The 25,395-nt window shown below is 45.7% G+C and overlaps 1 protein-coding gene across 3 annotated transcripts; it reads right to left on the reverse strand.

Moving 5' to 3' along the window:
- Window positions 1–403: 403 nt before the first annotated feature.
- On the reverse strand, window positions 404–25,237 carry rtn3 (reticulon 3). Of its 3 annotated transcripts, XM_030723237.1 has the most exons (9): window positions 24,640–25,237; window positions 17,498–17,545; window positions 10,692–13,178; window positions 6,691–6,898; window positions 5,383–5,521; window positions 4,113–4,182; window positions 3,601–3,647; window positions 2,668–2,726; window positions 404–2,579 (listed from the first exon to the last, which is right to left on the reverse strand). In XM_030723237.1, the coding sequence occupies exons 1-9, from the start codon at window positions 24,728–24,730 to the stop codon at window positions 2,531–2,533; spliced, it is 3,198 nt and encodes a 1,065-aa protein (XP_030579097.1). In that variant the 5' UTR covers window positions 24,731–25,237; the 3' UTR covers window positions 404–2,530. The 3 variants fall into 3 exon arrangements, with proteins under 3 accessions (XP_030579097.1, XP_030579095.1, XP_030579096.1); XM_030723235.1 differs by lacking the exon at window positions 10,692–13,178 and having other exon boundaries at window positions 24,640–25,182; XM_030723236.1 differs by lacking the exons at window positions 10,692–13,178; window positions 17,498–17,545 and having other exon boundaries at window positions 24,640–25,173.
- Between the last annotated feature and the right edge of the window lie 158 nt (window positions 25,238–25,395).

Here is a 25,395-nt window from a genome sequence, read left to right on the forward strand (position 1 = left end):
CACCTCCTCCAGAAGTGAGAGCGTCGCAGTTACATTTGGAGCTGTTGTCTTACCGTGCAGAGCAAAAACACCGGCACGCTCGCTGCGTGTGTTCTCACAAACACTCTGACAAAGCAACAGTTACAAATGTATCCACTATTCTAATTTGAATGTTGGCTTAAAAGGCTTTAATGACTTTAATAAGGAGATTCGAAACAGAACCAAAACATGCCCTAATGAGTTTTTTTGCGACCCCTTCTAAAGCAAAAATCTAACATCTAATCTGAAGGACAATGAGAAGATAACCTTAAAATATGCAATAGCTACAATATGTAACTGCTTCACATTCAAATGTATAAAGAGGATGCATAACAGCAGTGTGTGTGTGTGTGTGATCTGAAGTCTGATTAGCTCTCACACACACGTGTGTCCTCTGCAGCGCGGCACAGTCCGAGGAGACTGACGGGCTAACAGCTGGCACCTCCGACAGGAAAGTTACACATCTGGGCGTCCAAGACAGCAGTCTACACGCACACACACACACACACACACACACACACACACACAGAGGGCATGCAAGGGGAGCAATGTTCCACAAGAGAACACACTGAGCAGACAAGGCGGGCGTGGGTACAGCAGGTACTGCTGTGAGAGGCGGCCTCTCGCTATTGGCCGTGCGGTACTCGGGAGATGAGCAGACTGACACCAGGGCACGATGAAACGGACAGCAACACTGACGCACACTACGTGTCATTTCATTTCCATCCACGTATCCATCCCTTAAATTAATATGGAGATTAAGCAGTAGTGCCAACACATGAGTTCAAAAACACCATTATAACAATCACGAGTATTCATATTAAACCAAAGTTAGGGTCGAGAATATGATACAGCCTATAGAGGGGAGATCCCAGCTTACACTATGATGCTGCACTTGCTGGCAGTCAAAGAAAAACAAGGTGGCGTCCAGAGCTCTAGAAGCCCCCCCACCCCCCCCATCTTCTCCAGCTACATTCACAATGCACCCGCTAGGTTTGTTCCACCAGCACCTAAACTCTTAACTCACAGCTGATGTTCTGGATGAGTGTGAACTGTGTCAGCTGCAGTTCAAAAAGGCAAAACAGATTCAGGCTTAATGGATACATTTTAATAAAGTCATGTTACAAACTGATGCCACAAAAAAAAAAAAACATGACAATATTTCCAAATTCAGCGCTGGAAAATTCCCACGCATCTGACACTCTGTAATTTGGAAACTCAGCACAACAACAATCTGGGAAGTCAACATGGGAATTTAGATTTAGGGGGTGCGGAACAACTCAGAGTGCTGCTTAACCTATGAAAGAACCAGGAGTTCATTTCTCGAGAGGCTTCTTAGAGACTTTAAACTTATGAAGCTCAAAAACACTTAACATAATCCTTACATTGCTATTCTCAAGCCAGCAGGGAGTTAAAGCAGCTAACCTATAATCATTAATACCCAGAGCAGTAATAAGTAGTGATCAGAAGAATCAAAATCTACAGGTGAATGTGAGAACGTTAACACTTTGTGGCTCGGAGCAGGGGTGGCCAAAGGAGTTAGGACTGCTCCAAGTTGGGGGGGGGGCTTTCCTTTGATATAAAAAGCAAGGCTAATGTGTTGAATCCAGCACAGAGAACCTGGACCTGCTTCACGGTGTATATACAAAGAAAACTGCTCAAAAATTGCATCTGATCCGAAGACGGTGAACTAGACCAAATCATCACGGCTGGCTCGGCGTTCCGATCCTTTCATTCCGCCTGCTCATGGATAAGAAGAAAAAAAAAAGAACAACAACCGAAAAGAAAAAAAAAAAAAAAAGTTCAGTGCATTGCAGAAACTTACATACACGAGTGTCCGTACGGTGAACGGGAACAACGGCAACCCGTTCACCTGCTTCTAAACCTCCACGTATCCACGCAGCTGTGGATCAGAGAGCGGGATAACCCGGCCACAGTAACCCCATCAGGACGCTCTGATCCCAGCTTTTTACACAGATTTTTGACTTTTTCTTAACTTTGCCACTTTAAATGAACCTTCAGGGAAATGAAGTACAGACATTTGCTTTTTTTTTTCTTTTTTTTTGTGTGTGTGTGTGTGACATCAACAGCCCCCCGTCCCCCACTCGCTGTGAAAGACAAAACCAGGTCATAGATTCAGTCTAGTTCACTCCATCCCGTCTCCGTTCCCCCCCCCGTGCGTGGCACGTCCACAGCCAGGCGGGATCTGCCGTGCCATTATGTCACTTCCCTGGTTGCGATGCTCTTCCTGTCTGCACAGGCACGGCTCTGTTCTAACGCTTGCAAGTTAAGCTGCGCAGTAGTTGAATATTGAGTAGCTCAGAGATTTTCTACCTAGGAAGGTTCAGTGTAGTAGGGCGGTGATGGTGGACGGAGTGGGGAGGAGTTAGACTGGGGGGGGGGTGGTGGGGTGGCTTAACTGGAGAGGGGGAGGGGGAGGGAAGGGGGGTTTAATATGGTGATGAACATGAAGATGATGGTGACGTGGTGCTTCGTAATAGGGGCGGGGGGATCATTCAGTTTTGCTGCGCTTCATAGCTCCTGGGAGTTTCTCCTGTAACCTGAGGAGAGAAAGCAGAACAGGTGAGACCGCGACAGCCGGCCGACCGACGGAAACAAGCTGCGGGCTCAGACATCTGCAGCACTTACTTGGCAATTGTAGTGTTGACTTGAGTACGCACCACGTCGATGTACTGATCAATCTGAGTCTGCAAAGGGAAAAAGGAACGTCTCATTACTTAAAAAGAAACCAAAGGAAATCCTTGGGAAAGCTTTAGATTTCTTCCCGATCCAAGAAGCATTTTCATCTCTGTGGCATTTATGAACAGCTGTTTAAGTCAGTTGCTGCTGCTGGCCCAGCTCAGTGCAGCACAAAGACATCTGTAACCTGTTTTCAGCCCCTGAAAGCAGCAGCAGCAGCAGCTTTGTGTGCTGCAGGTTCTTTTTACTCAGGAAAATAAAGACTAGAAGGGCCCTCAGAGTATGTGTCCATACTGCGCTGCAATAGACCCCATCACAAATTACTAGATTATAAAGACTAGAAATTTTATTGGCTTTTATATTTTTAGGAAAAAATTGAGATCCAGGTGAGCAGATAATGAGATACGCAGTCTGGATACATTTGCATGACGACAGAATTTTTCTGTTATTGGTAACTTTGGCCTTGAAAATTAAATCCTGTGTTCTTGGGCTCGTAAGGAATATTTCCACAAAATGTCATTAATTTTGGTTCAAAACTATCAGTAAATATTGAATGACAGAGACATTCAGGGACCTGTGAGCCGTGCCTACTGACAGCAGCTACTCTGGTCATTATAAACCCCAAACTGGGACCAGTATGAGACAGACTGCACAAACAAACAGCGACGGTATCTGCCACAACTACAATCCCCTCAATCAGAACGTTCTGCTGTGGGCCGTGCTCTATAAGCTAACAGTGGAATGACTTCATGTTCTCACGGCCACATAGAGCCCTCAGTGTCTGCTGAAGACTCCCTCAGCTAGTGAGCTCACTGCTGACCGCCGTGTTTACGAGCTGCTGAGCCGATCAGCTCTCAGAGGACGCCTGAGATGCTATCTCACCTTGTTCTTCTCGTAGATGGGGGGCACGGTGAAGAGCAGGATGTCACCTGGAGAACACAGAGAGAAAATCTGTTAGCAAATCCGCTAAAACAGCTAAGCCAGAATCAGCCACCAGCATCAGTTCAGAGATTCAGATCAGGCACCGAGCACCGGCCACACCCCAATCAGTGATGTCACAGAAAGGCTTTTCTTCTGCTCCATCTGATTAGCCTGAAGGGGGGGCCCAAAACCAGCGAGTATATATCAACAGATTTATGATCAGAATATGTGTGAAATGCAATGGTGACATTTTTTCCCTAGTAGTGATCAGAGGCTGGAGAGGGTATTGAGGTACGCACGCACACAAAATCTCAATACCCTCACAAACCCATCTATGCAAAAGTCCTGATGTGTGGTTTCAGCTTCACGCTGTCATGAAACAAACAGCCACAGTGACACTGATGACGTGCAGTCCGCTCCAGTGAGTGACACAAACCCGATGAATCGGACACGTCGGCTCCCGCAGAGCTTACCTAGGATGAGGATGGTGATTCCATTAAAAACGGCTCCCACGTAGGTCAGCAGCCACATGACCACGGCCAGCTGGGAGCAAACAAAGAGAGTAACTCAGAGCTGAAGCTTAACAATGAGCAGCGCTTACACACAACCGACTGATATCTGAGCCAAGAGGCGCAGCACAACGGGCGACACTGATATGAGATTGTGTAAATTATAGTCAAAATAATCAGAAAATGTTGCAAAGCACTGGAAACACAAAATAAAGGTCCGTCAGTGAATTTAGGCTGGTTTCCCCTGCAGTGTAGAAAAGTGTCAGTGACTCCTCAAACCTATTCATGTGCACTCTTATGATTTTACTTACAAATAACAAATCAGGGCAGCGTGATGAATCTGATTTTAATCCCAATCCCAGTTTTGGCTCACCACGATCAAGCAAGCATGATGGAGTGATTTGGAAAACGTCTGCTCTGCCAATGAACGCAAAGCAAAAGGCAAAACAAGCGCTTCCTTTAATTATGAGGAGCCAAAATTATGATTGAGATTAAAATTCAATTAATCGTGCAGCCCCATTTATTTTATATGCATCAGCAGGAATCTCACAGGTATGAAAGCAGTGTGTGTTTACACAACATGCCTCAATAAAACTCAATGAATGATTGTGATAAATAATCATGACCAATGAGCACCTGTTGATCCGGGTTTACTCTGCTCACAGGCTAACAGCTAACAGGCTAACAGCTTCATGCAGAACGTTGGGCTCAGCTTTTCAAATGGAGTCTAGTCTTACTGATCACTACCTCATACCCGCGACCAGTTTAAAATCAATACCGCGTCACCTCTGTGACAAAAACAGCATCTCCTCTAAATTAATAACATCATCGCTCTGCAAATTATTATTTGGGTTTTACATCACAGCCCACTTTCACACTGACAAGCTGCTCCTCTCTTTGCTGTGATCATAAAAACAATCAAAGCAGGAGTTAAAACATTTTTAGGATCTCAGAGTCAGGAAATCAGAGGGCTGGATCGATCTGGAAGCAGATTTGAAGATCACAGAGAGACCGATCTGTGTGTGCTTCATGACCGCTGGATGAAGAGTCGTCATTCGGGTCCCAGAACCTCTGGGGGTAATTCTCAGGGTGGAGATATGAGCTGACTGTGACCTGGTTTTGAATTAATATGGCAACAATAAGGGCTACAAAAGGCTGCATCCAGGAGAGCAGAGCGGGGCTGGTATCACGTTATAAACACACAGTCGATGGCTGACAGTTTGGAGCTGCTCACCTTTAGGGAGTCCACAAGGTCCTCAACCAAGAAGAGGCGGCTCATCTGCTTGAGGGCTCGGTTGATGTAGGCCAGACTAGCATCCACGTGCTTGCGGAAAGTCTCCGGAGGGATGCTGACATCCTTATCTATCAGTGCTCTGCGGAGAGATGGAGGAGGGAAAGAAGCTGAGCACAAAATGAGGCTAAAGCTCTTTGCATACAGGGGATGGGGAGCATTGATGCTTCATCACTTCATTAAAGCGACAGATCCGAGTCATTCAGACATGGGTTACTTTTACATTAATGTACCTCACAGAGGATCTCTGAATGAAAAGAAATCAAGACAAACCAGAATAATGGGCAGAGAAAAGTATCATGATCAGAAACACACCATCTGTCAGACACGGTGGAGGCAGTGTTACGGCACGAGCACATAGGGCTGCCAGTGGAAGTGGGTCACCAGTGTTTATTACTGATGTGACTGCTGACAGAAGCTGCAGGATGAATTCAGAGGTGTACAGGCCTGCACTCTGCTCAGACTCAGTCAAATGCTGCAAAATATGATCAATCTGTCTTTATTAATGAGTTACGTACCACAGGCCTTTACAGGTGGCTGTAATTAAACTATTACTTGACCCAGCTGTCTTAGCCAATTATAGGCCAATCTCCAACCTTCCTTTTCTCTCAAAGACTCTTGAAAGAGTAGTTGTAAAACAGCTAACTGATCATCTGCAGAGGAACGGTTTATTTGAAGAGTTTCAGTCAGGTTTCAGAATTCATCACAGTACAGAAACAGCATTAGTGAAGGTTACACATGAGCTTCTTATGGCCTCTGACAGTGGACTCATCTCTGTTCTTGTCCTGTTGGACCTCAGTGCAGCTTTGATACTGTTGACCATAACATTTTATTACAGAGATTAGAGCTTGCTATAGGTATTAAAGGTACTGCACTGCAGTGGTTTGAATCATATTTATCTCATAGACTCCAATTTGTTCATGTAAATGGGGAGTCTTCTTCACACACTAAGGTTAATTATGGAGTTCCACAGGGTTCTGTGCTAGGACCAGTTTTATTTACATTATACATGCTTCCCTTAGGCGGTTTGGCATATAAAAAAATATTTAGTTCAATAAAAAGAACCAGAAGTGCTCAAAATATGAATCAACACAATTGATTTAACTCACCATGTTTTGCTTTAGTGATAATATACTACAAGTATCAAACTAGCAAACGTTTTCACCAGCCTTGACTAATCCCGGCTAATCAAAATGTACGGAAAGGTCGACCTACAGCTGCGCTGATTTTCTCTACAGGAGGCAGTCTTACTTGAACGGGTGTCCGTCGTTAGACTTCTGCACCGCCTGCACCACAGACTTGTAGATGCGGAAGGTGATGGTGACACAGAGCAGGGCCAGGAGCAGGTAGGAGACCACGCTGATGATGCTGAAGGCTGCGAGCGACAGCAGCAGCAGCATGGACAGGCCAAACACCACGCCCGACTTCTTGGGGTCTCGCCAGTGGACCAGATCCTTGGCTGCAGAGAGGGGGAGGGAGGGGTTAAGACTGATGGGAACTTTTTTTGGGGGGATTTGTGACACAGCTGAGTAGCACTGGTGAAGTTAATGCTAGGGCTGGAAAATTAATCAAAACTGACATTCAGAACCCCTAATCCATGTAATCTCGCCCATGTCGCTTATTTTGAATTCTGTTAATACTCCTCCCAGTATGTACCCCCCCCCTTAAAACATAGTACTATATGTTTGCCTCCACCCTGTCCAGTCTGCAACATGGGGGGAAAAAAAAAAAGTTTTAGTGACCAAAGGTAATAACACCACACTGTTACAACTCATGGAGCACAATCATAATACCTTCTAGAGAGAAACAGGAAGCTTGCCTAGAAAACTCAAGTAAAATGATTCATGAGGGAACTATTAAGTCAGTCAGTTTACTATTACAGGCCTTTTATCAATGAAAATGGTCTTGTTCTCTTTGCAGATGAGCTAAGCCACTACATGAGGATATACAATCATTTTCAGGCACTCACTATTACCACAAATTATCTGTGACTGGCTGATTTCAGATGTTGGCTTTGCCCTTCAAAACCCAAAGGCCCATTGTCTAACTGGGAGCTGATAAAACACGAGTATCCACCATAAATCTCCGCAGGCATCTGCAGCCCGGAATAACCGAGGGAACAACGTCAATTTAGACACCCATTTCATGTTTGTGTGCACGTCCTGTGAGAAACCGTGCATGCAGAAGTGATAGCTTCTCGACTAGGGAGTTACGTAATGCTGGAATGGGTTGGCACTCTCAAACTGTGGCTTCTTTACAGTGTATGGGGAAAAGGGGGCAGTTAAAAAAGCCTTGTGTGGAGGAGAAACCACATGGGCTTATGCCACAGGGACGGTTCAGGCCTCAGTGCTCCAGCAATTTAATTGGACCAGCCAATATATAGGTCTCTCTCTCTCCCTCACACACACACACACACACACACACACACACACACACACACACACACACACTAGAGCAATGACAAACAGTTACATATTCCAATTTGCACAAGACACTAACTCACAATGCACACTATTAAAAAAACAAACCAAAACAAAACACTTCTGTCATGTGAACTGCTTTTCTGGCCAAGTGAGACTTTATTAGTAGAGCTCAGTGTGTCTTTTGTCCTGCCCCCCCCTCCCTCACAGCAGATGACTGCCCCTCCCTGAGCCTGGTTCTGCTGGAGGGTTCTTCCTGTTAAAAGGGGGTTTTTCCTTCCCACTGTCACCAAGTGTTACCTTCTTATAAAGCCGACTGTTGTGATTTGGTGCTATAGAAATGAAAGTGAACTGAATTAGATGGCAGAACAGAGCTGAACTAACTCATACAAGGAGTCGAATCATAATGAGGACGTTCAGTTTGGACCGTGTGATTCATGGAGTACATTAGTGATTATAATAATGTCACCAATGTGGTCTACTCATTCGAGCACCTCTACCTCAGACTAAACTTTAATCTGTAATGTGCATTTTTCTAGAAGGTAGAATAGTCATCAATCAGTGAGTACCTGCACACACACACTGAAATGACAATTTAAATTTATGCCATTATTTTTAATGCCCCATTGTCCAGATGTATTTTATGAGTGTTACTATACTATTCATGTATATTAACAGATGAGTAAGAGCATTTGGGGAGTCCCTTTCCACAGTATGCCTGTTCTGTGTAACCGTGACTGACTTTATATCCCTGTGGAAAGCTGTAGGACTGTTTGGAGAAACAAAACTGATCTCTAGTATAATTCCAATGATCCCACAGCTGACACACTGTTTTGGTTGACTTTTTCGAAAGGGGGGGGGGCTCTTTGAGAAAAATCTGGTAGTGCACTGCAGCAAATTCATAGCCAGCGTGATATAAGGTGCACACAGACACAAACTCACCTAGCCAAGAGTATCCCAGTTAATAACCTTGCAGAGCAGCACTGCAGAGAAGCACTAAAATAGCACAAGCTCATGGGTGGAGGGGGAGGATTCAACAGCACAGGTTCCTCTACAGAATACGAGCTTCATTTTCAAAACTCATTAACGGGACGATTAGCAAACATTTACAGAGCATCCACTGACAACACGCCTCACAGAACAAGGCTCACAGTAACTTTAGAGCGAAGCTACATTTTCTTTACCTCTCTCAGTGCACACTTTACTTAGTTTCTAATTATAAGACCACCAGCACTGCGCTGTAGCAGCTTCAGGTTGAAGTATGCACCACATACAGACACAGCACTGGCTGTGTTACTGTGCGTGGGGGACTGTGTTTGCACAGAAGAGAACTGCAGGACAAGCTCCTATAACTCTGGACACATATGTTCCAGTAGTGCAGGACTGTGGCCTGGTTCTGCTCACTTTCTAATTCAGAGTCTAGAGCTCAACTATCAGAGTTGAAAGTGAGCTGGTTTAAAACAGTTTGGAGGGGAAACCCGGGCCTGGGAGAAAGAGCGCAGTTAACCCCCCCCCCCAGTGACATATTGAGCAAACCTGATTACGAGTTACCGCAAAAAAATAATTTGCAATAAAGTAGCCTTCATTACACTGATTATGTGCACCATGCCTCATCTTCATGCCACAGTCTTTACCAAATGTGCTGTGGAAAGCTGCATCAAGGCAGAAACCTGACACTGGGGATTGACTGTACTGCAAGACTTTCAAGGTTCCTGCAAGCCAATGCTTGCCCACCATATTTAAGCCCCCCCCCTCTCTCAGAGGACTACTGCGAGCCGTGAAGGACAGAGGAGGAGGAGCGGGTCACGAGCTCAAATGGAGTGGGGATCACTAGACCGTACGCAGCCTTAGTGTGCACGTATTTTACCCCATCTTTGGTATGTCATCAACTAAACTTTCAACAGACATTTGTTTGGATTGCAGCTCTTATTGTGCTCATGTACATAAACTCTTCTCAGACACCCAACTGTAACCCGTCAGTATCAGCAGCAAAGCTAAGGTAGCTTTCCCTGTACACTGTGACATCTCCATAGTGTATCAGGCATTTAAAAATTTAACACAAGAACATCTGCTCCAAATTATCTAACTGCATTCCACCATTTCAGGCTTTACATGTGCCATCATGCTCTAATAATATGCACTAGATAGCACAGGTATGGTGAGGGCACATCAGATAAAGAAATGCACTCAAACTCAACTGGTTCTGGGATCAAACTGAAATCTACAACAGGCCATTCGGTCACTGTGAGCCGTGACACAGAGTCGATTCTAGACAGAACAGCCTAGATCCCTATGCTGTCAGCCGCAGCACCTGCTCTCTGACAGCAGGGGGCGCCAACACAGATACAGTGAAGGACGGCTTTGTTCTAAAAGTTTATGATTCCTTTTTACTCTTAAGCACAATGTCTTTGTTAAAAAAAAAAAACTACAATCTGTTCAGTACAACTCTGTTTTTTTTATTACTGGCTAGACTTGTTGGACAGACAGTGTGATGCAGCCAGGAAGAAGCTACGGCCACACCGATCAGCACATCGATCAGAACACGAGAAGGTATCATCACCTTTCAGTTTAGATTCAACATTTGATACACACTGAGTTATTTATGCTCTCCTAATATAAATCTTTGCTTAATAGTGACAAGTGTCAGCTACATACCAAAGGGCAGGACACATTACAGAGTCTAAGATAAAAAGGCTGAAAGGAGGACCAAAGGCTAAACGCTACGTAAACACAGGAATACTGTTGGTTAAGGAGCCAGCAGTTATGAGTCGCTCCAGCTAAGGAGGTTGCATGAGGTTAGCAGGCTTGCTGCCCAGAAGAAAGAGATGTTACCTGATAAGTGGGTTAGTATTGCTGTCAAGACATGCTCAGCAAGATGATAGGCCTCGGCCACCCATTCATCGATAGCTTCTACCTCTTTGGAATATGTGCTGTCAAGAGCACGGTTGTGCTGGAAACATGGAGGATTAGTAGCTGATGTTAAGGAAGACTGTTGTGCAGATGCAGAGTTGAGGTCAGTTTGGTCACAGTCTGAAGCCTTGGACTGGACGTTCACCGCCGCCTCTTCCTCCTCCTCCTGACTGCTGCAAAGCTCTTTGAGAGCGCTGATAGTAAGTTGCTCTTGTTCAAGATCCATCACCGTGATTGGAGGGGACTGGGAAGGAGGCAAACCGGTTTGGTTGAGCTCGCGCTTTACGTGAACACCTTGATGCACGTTGTCAGGTTCCTCGTCTTGCCTCGATTTCAGGCACTCCCGCATGAATTCCACAAAACTGTCCGTAGGTTCAGAAAGGGAACTCTCATCTCCAACAGTGTCACTGCTTTTCTTATTGAGCTCTGGCTCACTGAAGCCGCTTTGTGCCTCACTTGGGAAAGAATATGGATTTGGGGGATCTTCTCTTAGGGAGGGCTGGCCAGCTTGCTCTGAGGAAGCTCCATCATTCAGTGAAGTGACACCATCCAGACTTTGCCTGTCCTCTGGAATATCATTCAGCATTTCAGTGTCACTTTGGGAAGGGTCAGAAAGAAAGCGCTCCTTTGCATTGCTCAGCCCTTTGTGGTCAATGTCATCCAAGGGAAAGGATGCATCATAGTCATAATCAAATGATTGTCTGTCATATATATCATCGTGCATAAAGGTGGTTTTAGAAAGAGGAACAGTCTTTTCACCCTTTTCATACAGTTTGGGCTGTGTGTAAGGAGCTGGTTCCTTGGATATAAGATCAGTACTGTAATCCTTAACCAGGATCTCCTGAGCTTCATCGGACCACTCATCATCATTGTCTGGGAAGTCCACTTCTTCATTTGGGAGTGTGAATTGGGAGGGTTCTTCATTTACTTTATTTGAAGTAGTCTGTGCCTTATCGGGCTGTGCTTGAGAAATGCCTGATGCAGAGTCCCTTGAATCAGTCGTTTTGGCCAGGGTCTCTGGCTTTGCTGCAGATTCCTGGTTAACCATTTCTGGAACAGATTTGAGGATCTTGTGTTTGGGAGAGTATTCGGAATCAGAGTCCACAGGTGAGGATGGAGGCGAGTAGCCTTCCATGAACTCAGTTTCCAAGGGCCGTGTTTTGGGTTGTTCACTTTTACTGTCTTCGGGCTCTGACTGTGAAGTTTCTGGAGCCTCACTGGGTGCCTGTTTTTCAACTTCGTAATCCTCATCTTCTGCTTCGGGTTCCAGTTCCATCTCGTCATCACTGTAATTTGGCTCGTCTGTCTCAATAACATTGATTGTTGGAACCTGCATTAACTTTCTTTCAGACTTTGGGGGAGGCGTCTCCTTTTCTGCGGTGGGGAAATCTGCAGAGGCAGATGTAGTGGTAGGATCTTTTGAAACTTGTGGGTCAAAAGATGGACGGGGGGCAGAGGTAGGAGCACCTGCATCGTCTTCAATAACGGTGTCATCTGACTCTCCTGAGCTGTCTGCCTCACTTGCCTCTGGGAGCTCTCGATCTCCGGTCGGGAAGGCCTTTTCTTCATCTGCCGCATTCTGTTTTGGCTGTGCGCCAGCTGTAGGAGTTAGAGGAGGCGATGGAGTGCCAAACCCTGCAGGAGGCGATGCAATCACTGAATCAAGGTTTGATGGAGGCTGGTCGCCTGATTTTTCCTGCTGATCCCACATGTACGCTGTTGGCAAAAAGTTAAGGTCAAACTCCTCTTCAACAGATGGTTGCTTCCTTGTGTCACCAAACTCATCTTTCGCCAGAGGAGCTTCCACAGGAGAATCTACAAAAGCATCGGGGACACCAGTAAAGGAAGCAGGTATAACAATGGGAGTCTCCTTGCCCTTGGGTGCAACGTTGTTGGTGCCTTCAGTTAAATCTACAGAAGAGAAGTCTGGCACGGGTGGTAAATGAGCCTTCATCCATTCTTCTGTTTCTTCAAACTCGTTCAGTTGTCTCAAATCTCCAAGTACTTCGAAGGGGGATTCTGGGGATTCCTGCTCAGCAGAGCCTCCCATTTTCTGGGTAGTGGGTGTAGTTTTCTCATTTGGAGGTTTTTGAATCTCAATGGGAGATTTTTGATTCTCCACAGGAGATTTTGAGGTCTCAGTAGGTTTCTCATGGTGGCGGTCCCTAAAATGAGAGAAACCTCCATCGCTTCTAAAATCCGGCTGCGTCTTTTTGGCAGCGAGAGCCTCCAGAGCCTTTATTCGCTCTGAAACAGGAGAGGTCTTTATTGGTGAATCCGGTGGTCCGTCTGGTGGCCCTGCTTCACTTCCGTAATTACCAGGGGAGAATGACCCAGGTTTCGAAGGAAAGCGAAGAGATGTCGCTACACCCTCGCAGGGCTTGTCAGATCCAAAACCCGTTCTTTTGTCTGCAACGTCAATATGCGTGGAGAACGACAGCCAAGAGGAAAAAAGGAGGGGAGGTCAGGGGAGGTAAAAATGAATTAAAAAAAAAAAAAAAAAAAAAAAAAAAAATCACACACTCTAAATTTACAAGTGCATTTTTCGGCGAGGCCTTAATGTAGCAGCCCAAGCATTCATGCATTGCATCATGAAAATGTAAAGCATATTCATACTATGGATGGGATCTTAGCTTTTTACATGCTGCTTATACTTTATAAGCTCAACTAGCACTCAGTGTGGCAACTGAAATGATCTCAACGATCAAATAAAGCAGCATGTTTTTCATAAATCACCGTGTGCATACTGTGATTACGCGTGTTCACTGCAGTTTGTATAACAAGCCTGAATTGTTATACACTTGCAGACTTTAGCACAGCTTCTTTTTGATAGTGTTTGCTTGTTTGTGTTCACTTTTTCTTGTACAGGCCTGGAAAAGGATTTGATTTGCTCTGACTTCACCTCCAGTCATTTTGTGGTTGTGTAATACAAAAGATTTCTCCACTCCCCTGCATGTAAAAATCCACTTTCACACAGGAAAGAACAAAAAACTCCAGTAAACACCACACACACACACACACACTTTATATTGTGTAGTTTTAATTGTGTCGATGACTAACTTCATCTGACCTAACATTGACCAACTTTACCTTCAGAGAGCACAGAAACAAAAAGCTAACAGCGATGCTGAGATAAGCATAACCCACTGGCTGACTATGACCCACTGTTTGATTCCACCTTTGCTTTCAATCCTAACACCACCTACAACCCAGCCAACAAGCCATATACCACCTAACTCTGGAAAACCCGCATTACCTCAATTTTTTTTTTCTTCCCACCACCTCGACACAACAAGCAAAGTTCATCTCAAAGTACTGGGAGTGTTTAACAATCAGACCACCACTCACAAGCTGTTTCTCCCACTACAGAAACTCTGGACAGGAAGAAGGTTTCACCAATATTAGTAATTATAATTGGGAAATTCTGGTTTGTTCAGCATCTCATTTACTTCCTGTGTGGAAGAACAGCTGACTGAGGTACAGGTGATTCAAGTTGATTTTATACAAGCCAAAGCCACCACCAGGGAACACAGGTCACAACCTTTAACCCCACAGTCTGCGAATATAAACCTCTCTCACTAAAAGGTGCCTGCTACTGTTTGCTGAATTTTCCCTCATTTTAAGAAGCTGGTAACTGAATCAGGCTCTCAGATACAGTGGAGTGGGTATGTTTTTGCTCCCCTAAAGACCATGATAGGGGTCCTGTATGAACGGTTTTTATGGCTGGGACATGCACAAAAGGTGTGAGCCTGCAACAGAAAACTTAAGAAGTGGATCTTCAGGAAACCTTTAGCGATATAAGAATGGCAAATTACTGATACCGGTCACTATCTGTTGACGCTTACCTGAACAATGAATTAAATCAAACAATAGTTTTTCCTGAAAGTCCCAAACAGACAGATGTTCATGACCAATTCAAGCTTTGACCACACAAAAAAATTTTTGTTGTAGATTTACTTTCTACATAATCAGTGGTAGTTAGCTGTTAGCTCACAGTTATGCTTATACTAAAATAATGACAGTGTTAGATAACACTGCTGCCTTTGAGCAGTAAATTGGGCCATTTAAATGTTTCCTTAGCCTCAAACTCGCTGTGGTTGCAGGAACTTTGTGCAATCCTGGCCGCTACAGATTTCCAAAGATGTTCTCAGCAAGAGCCTCCCACTGTGACGGGCAGCTGCCACATATTTTAAGACACGAGCACCATCTGCCCAGTTTAACCTACGCACGCCAACGTCCAAACACTACTGAACATGACTTCACTTTGCATTTTGATATTGGTATTTATTTTACTTTAATGCAAACTCCTCTACTTCAAACGAACCCTGCCTTGCGGTGGGACTGTCAGCATGCACCCACCCCTCCCTGCCCACTCTATAAGACAGAGTTTTCCAATGGTGCCCAGCTGACTGCTCCACTTTGTCCTGATAGAACTGCCACCTCCCCTGCACCACAATACAATGCCTTGTTCAAACTAGGCCACATGAATGCACTTTCCATCTTTCCAGCAGTGTTGTGGTGGCTTTGTACTTGTCAACAAATTCCCAAAAATACATTAGACGGTGCTGGAGCTACTTTGTTACAATGCTTCAATTCGCGTGGCTTTAAAAACATGGTGTAGATGAAACTGTCAAGATATTTGCATATTAATAACCTACACGTGCCATCTAACAAGTAGAAAATTAATGGCCTTCCACGGCTGATTTACGTAATCTGGGGAGTTGTGTCGAGCTGTTATGTAGCCACTAGCCACAGTTGAAAACATTCAACATAGCTTTCAGGAACCTCACACAACCACAACTTGGCCAAGAGTGACTCAACATTGTCGTTTGGCTGCAGCGCTGCATCTGAATATTGGAGACTGTGCTCTGCAGCGGTCGATTCGCTGCTCTTTGGCTGCTGGGAGCTTATTCCAGCTGCACCACTGTACCCTGTGCTTTGACTCACACGATTCTACATTTGGGCTCACCGGTGCGAATGATTCACAGCAGCTCAGAGTTCTGTTTTAACTTCATAGATAAGCTGGCTACATTATTATTTGTTCCTGCTTATGTTTTGAATTATATTTGCCTTATTAGAGACGATATGAAATAACAGTTTGATGCAGAAACACTTATTTACACCAATGAAAGCGCTGCACGAGCTGTTACTGAGGCAGCTGGAAGAACAGTGAGGGCTACTTTAGTTAATGTTCACTTGTTTATCTGAATCCAGCTCCTCACTCTATTAAAATTTTATGACACCAGATACCCAAAAAAAAGTGTTGTAGCAGTTTGCATAACAGTTACATGATATAAGAATGTACATATAATCTAAAAACCATGAGTTAATCAGTCATGTTTATTCCAATCAAAGGTGGGTTAGTTTGTTACCAAAGTCTTCTTTACTCGAGGTATTTAGTATATCCCAAACACATTCAGCAGTGACAGCATTTTTAATACCACACACTTATTTATTATGAGTGTCTGACATTAAAGGCAGGTCAGGTATCTCTGCTGAGGAGCCAGCGAGTCAGTGAGGGTTCAAATTCCACAGGGTGGGGTCATATTGGGTCATCATCCCTCGGTGCGGCTGTACGTGTGCTCTGATGGTGATGTGTGACTACTCTGTAGCTCGCGTTATCGCCTGCTCTACCCTTATCTGCAGTTAACAAACAAGTAAAGAATTCTAGCAGTGCTCGAAACAACAGTTCAAAAAGAAGAAACACAGACGCTAAAGTGTGTGTGTGTGGGGGGGAAAGGGACAAAAGTAACTGCTTTTATTGCGTAAGCAATGACGTGAGACATGCACAAAGCCTATAGAGCCATAGGTAGGTAGTGGGATGGAGGGTGAATAAGCAGCTACAGGCAATGGCAGACCCAGGCCACTGGGTGGTGGATGATATCTCCAGTGCCACTCGTCCTCCGGTACACAATTGCTTCTAGGGCTGAAATTGGGAGGTGGAAGGGTAATTCAGATACTAGGGCAGCAGGAAGGCAGGATCATCCCCGTGGGACACCAGCCTCCTCCATTTTTAGGTTTCTGGTCCTCTGTGCACAATGTGAACTTGAACTTCTCTGCTTTCTTAAAATAAGGTGGCAATCTCTGGATTATCTTGAACCTACAGTGAGCGATGCTGACCTAAATAATGCCTGCTAGCAGGCGGCAAAGACTGAAATGGCTCACGCTGCTAGCAGCTGCAGACAGGGAGCTTTATAGGTAACACTCTTAGTGTATAATTATAGGCAAGAACAAGAAGCAGTGAGTTCTCACATGGCCCGAGGGTGGCTTTGATCGAGGGTGCTGGTGATGTTTCTAACTCTACAATATGTTTAAGTATCAGAAGAAGCTGCTCAGGTTACAGCCATGCACAGATATATACCCTCTGCAGCTCGAACAATTTTGGGGCTGGAGTTTGGAAGCTCGCATCTCAGGTTGCAGCAGGGTTGGTGAGGAACATTAGCTCTGCCAAGAGGAGCTCTGCAGCCTGGCTAACTTACAACAACTGCAGCTCCTGAAGCTGCGGTGAAAGCAGGCCGGACAGAGCGACAAGGTCTGTGGGAGGAGGGGCGGGTTAAGGCCAGGTTAGGGCTGGAGTCAGCTGTGCTGTCTCTTTGCAGGTGTGTCATTTTTAAATTGGACTCTTATCAGCAGGAGAGGGGCACCAGAAAGAGGGATGAAGTAGAAGAGTACAGCAGCAGGGCAGAGGGAGAGAGCAGGCGAGCAGCGTAAAAGAACCATACACTTGCCTTGAGGAGACTGAATGAGAGATACAGGCGAAGAGGAAAGAAAGGAATCTGAAAAAATAAAAAGGACAGAAGAATGATCATCCTAGGAGAACAAAAAGGACGTCCCATCCACTGCACTCACCCCAATGAAGAGAAAACACAAGTTATCTTATCCAGCCTTAACAACTCTACACAAGCACTACTTCAAATAAGGACTAACGTTTACAATAAACCTATAACATGCACTTATATTTACTACGCAGGCAAAATCGAGACCATTTACTTAACGTGCAGACAAAAGCACTGAGACCGCAGCTGCTGCTATAGAGACAGAGGAGCGCCACACACACTAATTACAGCTCAAAGACCAGCTCTTCCTCAGTACTTCTCCCAGTACCAAGTTCATGTTGCCACACTAGAAACCAGCAGGACACAAACATTTAATATACACTCGTATTATTGCCAAAGTACAGAGGGTCCCAAACAGCTCTGTCCAGTACCCGTCTCCACGTACGTTTGGGCCGGAGCGTGGTTTGACCTGAGACCCTCGGTCCAAACCACGCCCCTGCAAACGCTCCACTTTTATGGCACTGATACAAAAGAAAGCTAAAATACTATAAGGGTTTTGAGAACGAGACTGCACCCTTCCTCAAACACATGCATGAAGCAGTACTTCATTAGACTCAAACTGATTCACGAGTTTCAGCAGGTGTGTGCGTGCTGCTGTGTACGGCTGCAGCAGCCCAAACACCAGCACGCTGTGCGCGTCAAGCTAACGTGATGACGCTTTAACTATTACGAAGCACGTGGCCAGTTTGGTGGCCTATTCTCACTGTGATTGGCCCTTTGTGTTGTCTGTCAATACATGGATGGAATTAGATCGCCTCATATATAAGAAAAGTATAATTACCTGCATCGTTTTGTGGGCCGAGCCTAAGATCTGGGACGCTTTTGTCCCCTCCAGAGGTTTTTGTTGGTTAAAGAGTCAGCTGGGCTTGGAAACAGGAGCCAATACCCCTCAACTTCTGTTAGCCAGTTTCAGTAAAGCTAAGTCACTCATTTAGGTTAACAAAAGAACAGATGAAGCAGCTCATCTGGCTTCACAGGTTCCTGCCTCTAAAATGACAAATGTGACCCTGAGAACAGTTTGGGTGAGGACTTGTTAGGCAATCATTGTGTGTATGTTTGATTAAAGGCTAACCATTGTTGTAGGAGTAGCCACTCTTGGGAACGTTGATGGACGGACGCTTCGCTGGGACATAAGCGCACAAAGGGAGCTGCTTTGTGTACTAGATGTACACAAAGTTTCCAACTAGATGGATCCAAACCCCATCAATCAGTTTCCTTGTCATCGGGGAACGTTTTAATGCCAGAACGAGCTTGAGTCGTGGGAAAGAACTGAAGATGTGTGAAGATGAGGTGTGGCGTTTCCCTTTGGTTCAACCCAACTGGAATTGGTACAGGTGGAGTTAGTGAGAGTTGGTGTGGTCTGGTGGTGCAGCATTCCTTCTGTCAGATTCATGCCTTCAAACCACCACACCTTCAGCCTTTAACACCACAAGAATGAAATCTGACATGTCCACATTTCTCAAAGGCAAACTGCTGCGATGATGATATTAATTTATGACATTTTCAAGAACTTTTACTCCCATCCACTTATGCTCATCACATTTAACACTGATCTGCACATACATCAAGTTAGGCCCCGAAAACTGTGCTGACGTTTCTTTGAAAAGCTGTGGAAATACAACAGGAAACATCATCACACATTATAAAAGGAATTAATGAATCTTAAGGTTCTGACCACAGCAGAAAAGAAGAAACCAGAACCTCCTGAACTTATTAGAACTCGGTACAGGCAGCATTGGCTGACTTTATTGGACCCCCCCTCCCCCCAAGGCCCACCCAATAAAGTTATTGTGGCCCCAACTGTAAGTTACATCAATTCATCTAATTTTGGTAATGAAAAACGTAACCAGCTCATCAGCAACTGCAGTGTGAGCTCAGTTTATTCGGTTTAACGCTTGTGCAGCAAGAGAAGATTCTTTGAATAGCAAAGTGACCTGAGCCAAATGCGCCCCTGACTGCCCGTCCAGCTCACACGGTCAGCTGCTGACCCTGAGTATTAGCCTGAGGTATGGATTCAAATCCGTGAAGAACTGCTAGCTCAGCCTGCTTCAGGTAAACACTTGGCATTTTGAAATGGGAGATGCAGTAACAGTCCAAAATAACTGATGATCAATTGATCAGTGTCTGCTACCAATCAGCTGAGAAGTGCGTTATTGTTTCACTGCTGAAACTCAAGGCAACACAACATTCCTCAGAAAATAAAGCTGACAGAATGATCCTCTTCTGATGAGATTCATGAGAAGGAAAGTAATCAGTATCTACAGATCACCTTATTATCACCTCCTGCTTATTTATTCCCAATATTGTGGCAGTTGCTGATGTTCGGCAGATCAGACCTGCGACCCTCCTGTTTACGGACAGCTGACAGGAGCCGGCTAATCTACAACAGCCGGTTATAAGCTAACACTACGCCGGCTAATGTTAGGCTGAATACCCCAAACATCACACTGATCAACAGTTTGATTACATTCTCACATCATATGAGAGATTATTTGCTAAGTGTTCGAGTCGTCCACAATATCAGATCCACCTCGCAGAAAGTTTCAGCAGCGCGGGCTAACAGCAGCGCGGGCTAACAGCAGCGCTTACTGAAACAGCATCCTCACAGTTCACCTCAGTATCACTGCTATCAGACAGCAGTGAGCTTCTCTCACCCAGCGACACAAAGTTTTACAGCTTGACTTTATTTAGATCTATTTCTTTATGATCGGTACAATAACCATGTGACCCGTTCACTGAACGGTGGCTTCGGTTAGCTGGTGAATCGATACATCTTTGATGAGTTGAAGAGAATCTGAATTTCTGAATCCTGTTTCTGCTAACAGAATACCCCCGGCTAACTTAACCATTGTGTTTTAAACTCTTAAAAATGCATTAAAAATAATAACCCTAGGTGTGCAGGTTCAGCACAGGGTTAACTTGGCGTGCATTACATTGACAGAAACCCTGTGTCAGGGGGGGAACAAAACTCCCATATAAACCTGAGCTGAGGAACACAGTTGAAGGTGACGTCAAACTACGAGCTAAAGGAGGCCCAACAGATAAGTAGAGCCAAGGTAAAGTACAGAGTTAGTGATGATTCTCTGTGGGTCTGTAGCAAGAAATGACTCCTTATAATAGAAACTAGTCATTAGTGCAGCTTTAACCAGTGTAGAAATCATAGATTTGGAGCCACATGTCTATAGGACAGAGGTTAGACTTCCTCCACACAATCACACTCTGCAATTAGACACCACAGACCGGCATGGAAGGAAGTCAGCCTTGCCACTATGGACCCGGGCTTCTTAGCCTAATGCATGAATGGATACAGGGTGGCTCTGCTGCCATGCCTGCAATTCCTGCTTGAGCTGTCCTGTACTGTCCACCCCTGAGGGCTATCTGATTGCCTCCACGACCTCCAGCAGGGACTGGAAGGAGGAGGGTCAGCTTGGCAAAGCAAATGGAGAACGAGAAAGGGGGATGGGGGCTGGAAGAACTCGCTGTTCTTTGACGCTTCACTTGTGTGCTTCACTTTCAGCTGCTTAATAGTAAGCACTCCTTACTACAAGCAAAACAACATTATGGTTACAGAGTTGCCACAAACTGACGGGAGGTTCTGGCAGTGCATCGCTAACGTCTGGATACTGCCAACCCCAGTAGCTGAGAGTGGGGTTTAAAACATTCACCACTTATGAACGGTAATCTGCCCCCGGATCACCCAGGAGGAAATTTTAAGCATCGATGATATTTACGATGTGTGTAGCAACAATCTGTGAACTCCAAATTCACCACATACTGCAATCCTCAGGGCCAAATTACCCTGAAAATATGATGCAATGTAGTTTGAGAAATGAGGTCCCCATTTCAAAGTGTGCCACTTCCTTTGTGACTACTGCCACTCGTCACTGTGCAACCCCGGTGAAATGGGCTGAGCTACAGATAGAAGCTGGGAAGGCCGGGGCCAGGCCATCTGCTAGCTCTGACGTCCACAGACTCAAAGATAAACCCTGAGAAGATTACTATGAAGAATACTAAGTCACGCCCAAACAATGCCACGATGCTCTGAACAAAATCCCAGCACGCCAACAGTACAGCAATACTGCAGGGCTCTGTGTACAGTATGGGTAACAGAGCCTGATTTAAAGCACTGTGATATATGGGTGCACGTGGGAGGCACGGGTCACTTAGGATTACGACTACACCGTTTGTCCAGCAGAGAAGCTTTGACTGTTTCAATCCTGTCAACACTGCCTGCAGTACATGCAGCACAGCTGAACAGCTGCTGGGTGGAGTCAAGTGGTGCCTTAACGGTAAAGAGCTAACTAGTTGGTCAAATGCACTTAAAAGGATGGGGTTCTGTTTATTAAGGTCCCTTCTCTTATTAATACAGAGTTAATGCATTATTAGCTGGGCCTTAACCACAGTGAAAATATGTAGTTTGACGATGTTTTAAAGTAGCACAGGATCATGGGAGACCCAACACTATGGACTGAGCCTGATCTATGTTACAGTTAGCAGTGGATATTGGATGTTCATCCAGCAGCCTGAGCAGAGAAGCCCAGACCTCCCTCACCAGCCACCTCCTCCATCTAATCTAGGGAAACACTGAGGTGAAGCCAGGCCAGCTGAGAGGCATAATCTCCCCAGCCTATCCTGAGTCTACTCCAGGACCTCCTCCCCACCCCGGAGGCATCCTGGTCAGATGCCCAAACCATCTCAGCTGGCTCCTTCAGATGTGGAGGAGCAGCAGCTCCATCATGAGTCTCTCCTGGCTCAACTCCTCACTCTCTCTCTAAGGAAGAGCCCACCCACACTTCGGAGGAAGCTCATTTCCGCTGCTTGTATCCGCACTCTCATTCTTTAGGTTCTTGTGATTATAGGTGAGGGTAGGGATGCAGATTACCTGGTAACAACTACATCATCTGCAAAGAGCAGAGACAAGATCCTGAGACCACCAAAGAAGAAGCCTTCTGCCTCTTGGCTACGCCTAGAAAGGTTGTTCATAAGAATTATGAATCGTGACAAAGGGTGAAGTCCAGCAGCCACAGGAGAAGAGTCCGGCAAGGTGAACCAAGCTATCCCTGCGATTGGAAAAAAAATTCTGCTGCATCCAAGGACAATCCTAGAAATCAGACTGTTGGTGATGACACCCACGAACGATTTTTAAATTGCTGATTTGAGAGTGAAATGTTCATACACACAATCTACACACTGACTAAGAGTCTTTAAATATTTACAGTGATGTCACTGTACTTTTTGTGCACTACAGACAACTTAAAAGTGCTGTCACTGATGTCGTTTGTGTCGTTCTAAGTATTAATATCAAGTCTGAATTAAGTAGGAAAGGATGCCATCATATTCCCATCTAGATAAAGGTTATTTCCTCGTAGAGGAGCCTTCTCTGCAAGCATCAACGCCGCAGACGTGAATATGTCCAAACACCAGAGAGAGCGGCTTCATTTATGACCTGCAGCATGCATTCAAATCCAAACAAGCTAATCCCCTCTAGCATACGTTTAACAATGACTTTTCATACAGGCGCACTAATCAGGATTCGTGTTGATGAGCATAAAAGATGATGAGCGACAAAGCTCAATATGACACCTCTGTGAATGTTACCCAATACTGTTCAGCCCCCCCTGACCCCACCATTTCAGAAGATTATTATTTCACCATGTCTGTCATCACACGGCGCTGTTCTTTCCTCGTTCAGGTCTGAAAAGTGAAGGTATTGTTGTCTATTGGAGAAATCGGCCAGAACCCCACTACAGTCTGGAAACAAACGCCAACCATTTAGGTAAAAACAAGCTTTTCCAAACTCTGCATGAATGATATTAAGCACAGACAAATCAACTAGCTTCTGGCCATCTGTAACTGTTGAATAATCAGATTATAAAGATGATCAACTTTAAGTTCAAGATTTATTGTTAAATACCTTGCCCTTAATCATTTATCACATGGTGCATTACATGGAAGCACTGAAAAAAAAAAAAAAAATTGTGGTCCAGCAAGTTTGCAGACATGTAGTTCAAGACCCAACTGAAGCAGGGGGTGAGGCATAGGGTGCCACACCCTGTAGGATCCAGCTGCCGCCCTCACCACATGTGCTGCAGTGCTAATGATTAGCAGCTCTGTGCACACTGCTCTGGAGGGTGTAAGTGGCCCCCTGATCCACGGAGTTCAATCGTATCAGTTCAACACCAGAACATGCAGAATGAGTGATGGAGACACTGTGGCTCCCTCCTATATAACAAGGTGTCAGGGGCTCAGGTTGTGAGGCTTTGTTTGAAACGGGCTTGGTGTAGAGCAGGAAGTGACGACAGGCACGAACTAAGAAGTAAACGAGCGCGCTGCATGTTGTTTTCCTCCTGGTTACCGTTCCTCGCTGGCAGGAAAAGGGCGCTGTGCCTTTAAGAGGTGCCCTCCCCGGTGGCTGCCCAGTAACAATGCCTCTGCAGTGCAGAGACCCGACAACGTCCCGTCACGGTACACGGCTGAATAACAACAGTCATGTCATGTTTCTTTACTCGTGAAAACGCACACGCGCCTCCCGTGATATATTTATCATCGGGTATTTCAATGCGGCTGCCTTCAAACGCCCCACGCCAATCAGCTGTTTTCCTCTTTGTTTCAAACGAGGCCCCTCCGACACGCTCCCAACAGCAGCGTCCGTCCTCTGCTCTGCTGGCTGGACAGCAAATATATGATCCATGTTCCTGCTGTGCTTCTGTTTGTCAGGGGGGGCCCAATCAGAAGCGACAGGCTCAGAGAGAGCAGCTGCTGTCGCGTGTTGTTTTCGCCATAAACCGAGACCTCGGCGCGCAGCCACACGGAGCGTGTCAGATTTACCCACTCCCACAGGCGTGTGCCCGCTGAGATCAGCGGCTCTCACAGGAACCCCGCAGCCCCACAATGGCTGCACTCACAACGTTACTGCGTAATAAACTGGACCTTAACCAGCGGACACGCTTGTTAAGGACAACCAAACACATCAGCTCAACACAAAGTAGGAACGAAACGCCAACATTAACATCTGGTCTCATGCTGTTTCTTACCGGACAGCTTGGACTCCTTGGCGGCAGAGCTGTGCCCGTCGGCAAAGCCCTGCGACGACGAGATCTGGGCGGACTGAGTCACCGGATCCATTTTACTTCGGTTTCCACGCAGCTGGACAGAAGCGCTGAAATGCCGGCCGTCTCGGATGAGATCTTCCTGTTCTGTTCTGCTCTGCCAGGCTGCAGACGACGTCTGACTTTCCTCGAATTTCCTCAAAGTGGGACTGAGCTCCGCACCTTCCCGTCCGAGCACTGAGAGCGGAGCGGAGATGGAGGGATTCAGGCGGAAGGTGGAGGAGGGGCGATGAACAGGGCTGCGTGTGAGACGTTCACGGCCTCCGCCTCAGTGGGACTCCTCTGCGTTCAGGAGCAGTGAAGTAACCGCGTCAGCCCATCACAGTCATCATCAGCCATTTGCTGATTTGGCCATCTCGCTTCCAGAAGACAGAAATTATATCAACTCTGTAGTGTCGCCGGATTCGCGAGCGGTACAGAAACGCACGGGCAGCAGTGTGAGGCACAGACGGGACTGATTCCGAGCGCACACACCTGACACACCCGCTCCCAGGCGCACGGCGGCCATAAGCGTGGTTCTGAGATGCGTTTGTTCCACGTATTAACTCATGACTGTGTGGACAGAACTGTATCAAACACACAATGATTGTTTTCAATAAAGATGTCTTGATTCCTGCTTGCAGTGAACTTGTGTTATTCTGAATGCGCACGTTAATACATCTCCCGTTTTCCGTTATGTAA

The sequence above is a fragment of the Archocentrus centrarchus genome, unplaced genomic scaffold, assembly GCF_007364275.1.
Source record: "Archocentrus centrarchus isolate MPI-CPG fArcCen1 unplaced genomic scaffold, fArcCen1 scaffold_24_ctg1, whole genome shotgun sequence".
In the NCBI taxonomy this organism is placed as follows: domain Eukaryota; kingdom Metazoa; phylum Chordata; class Actinopteri; order Cichliformes; family Cichlidae; genus Archocentrus; species Archocentrus centrarchus.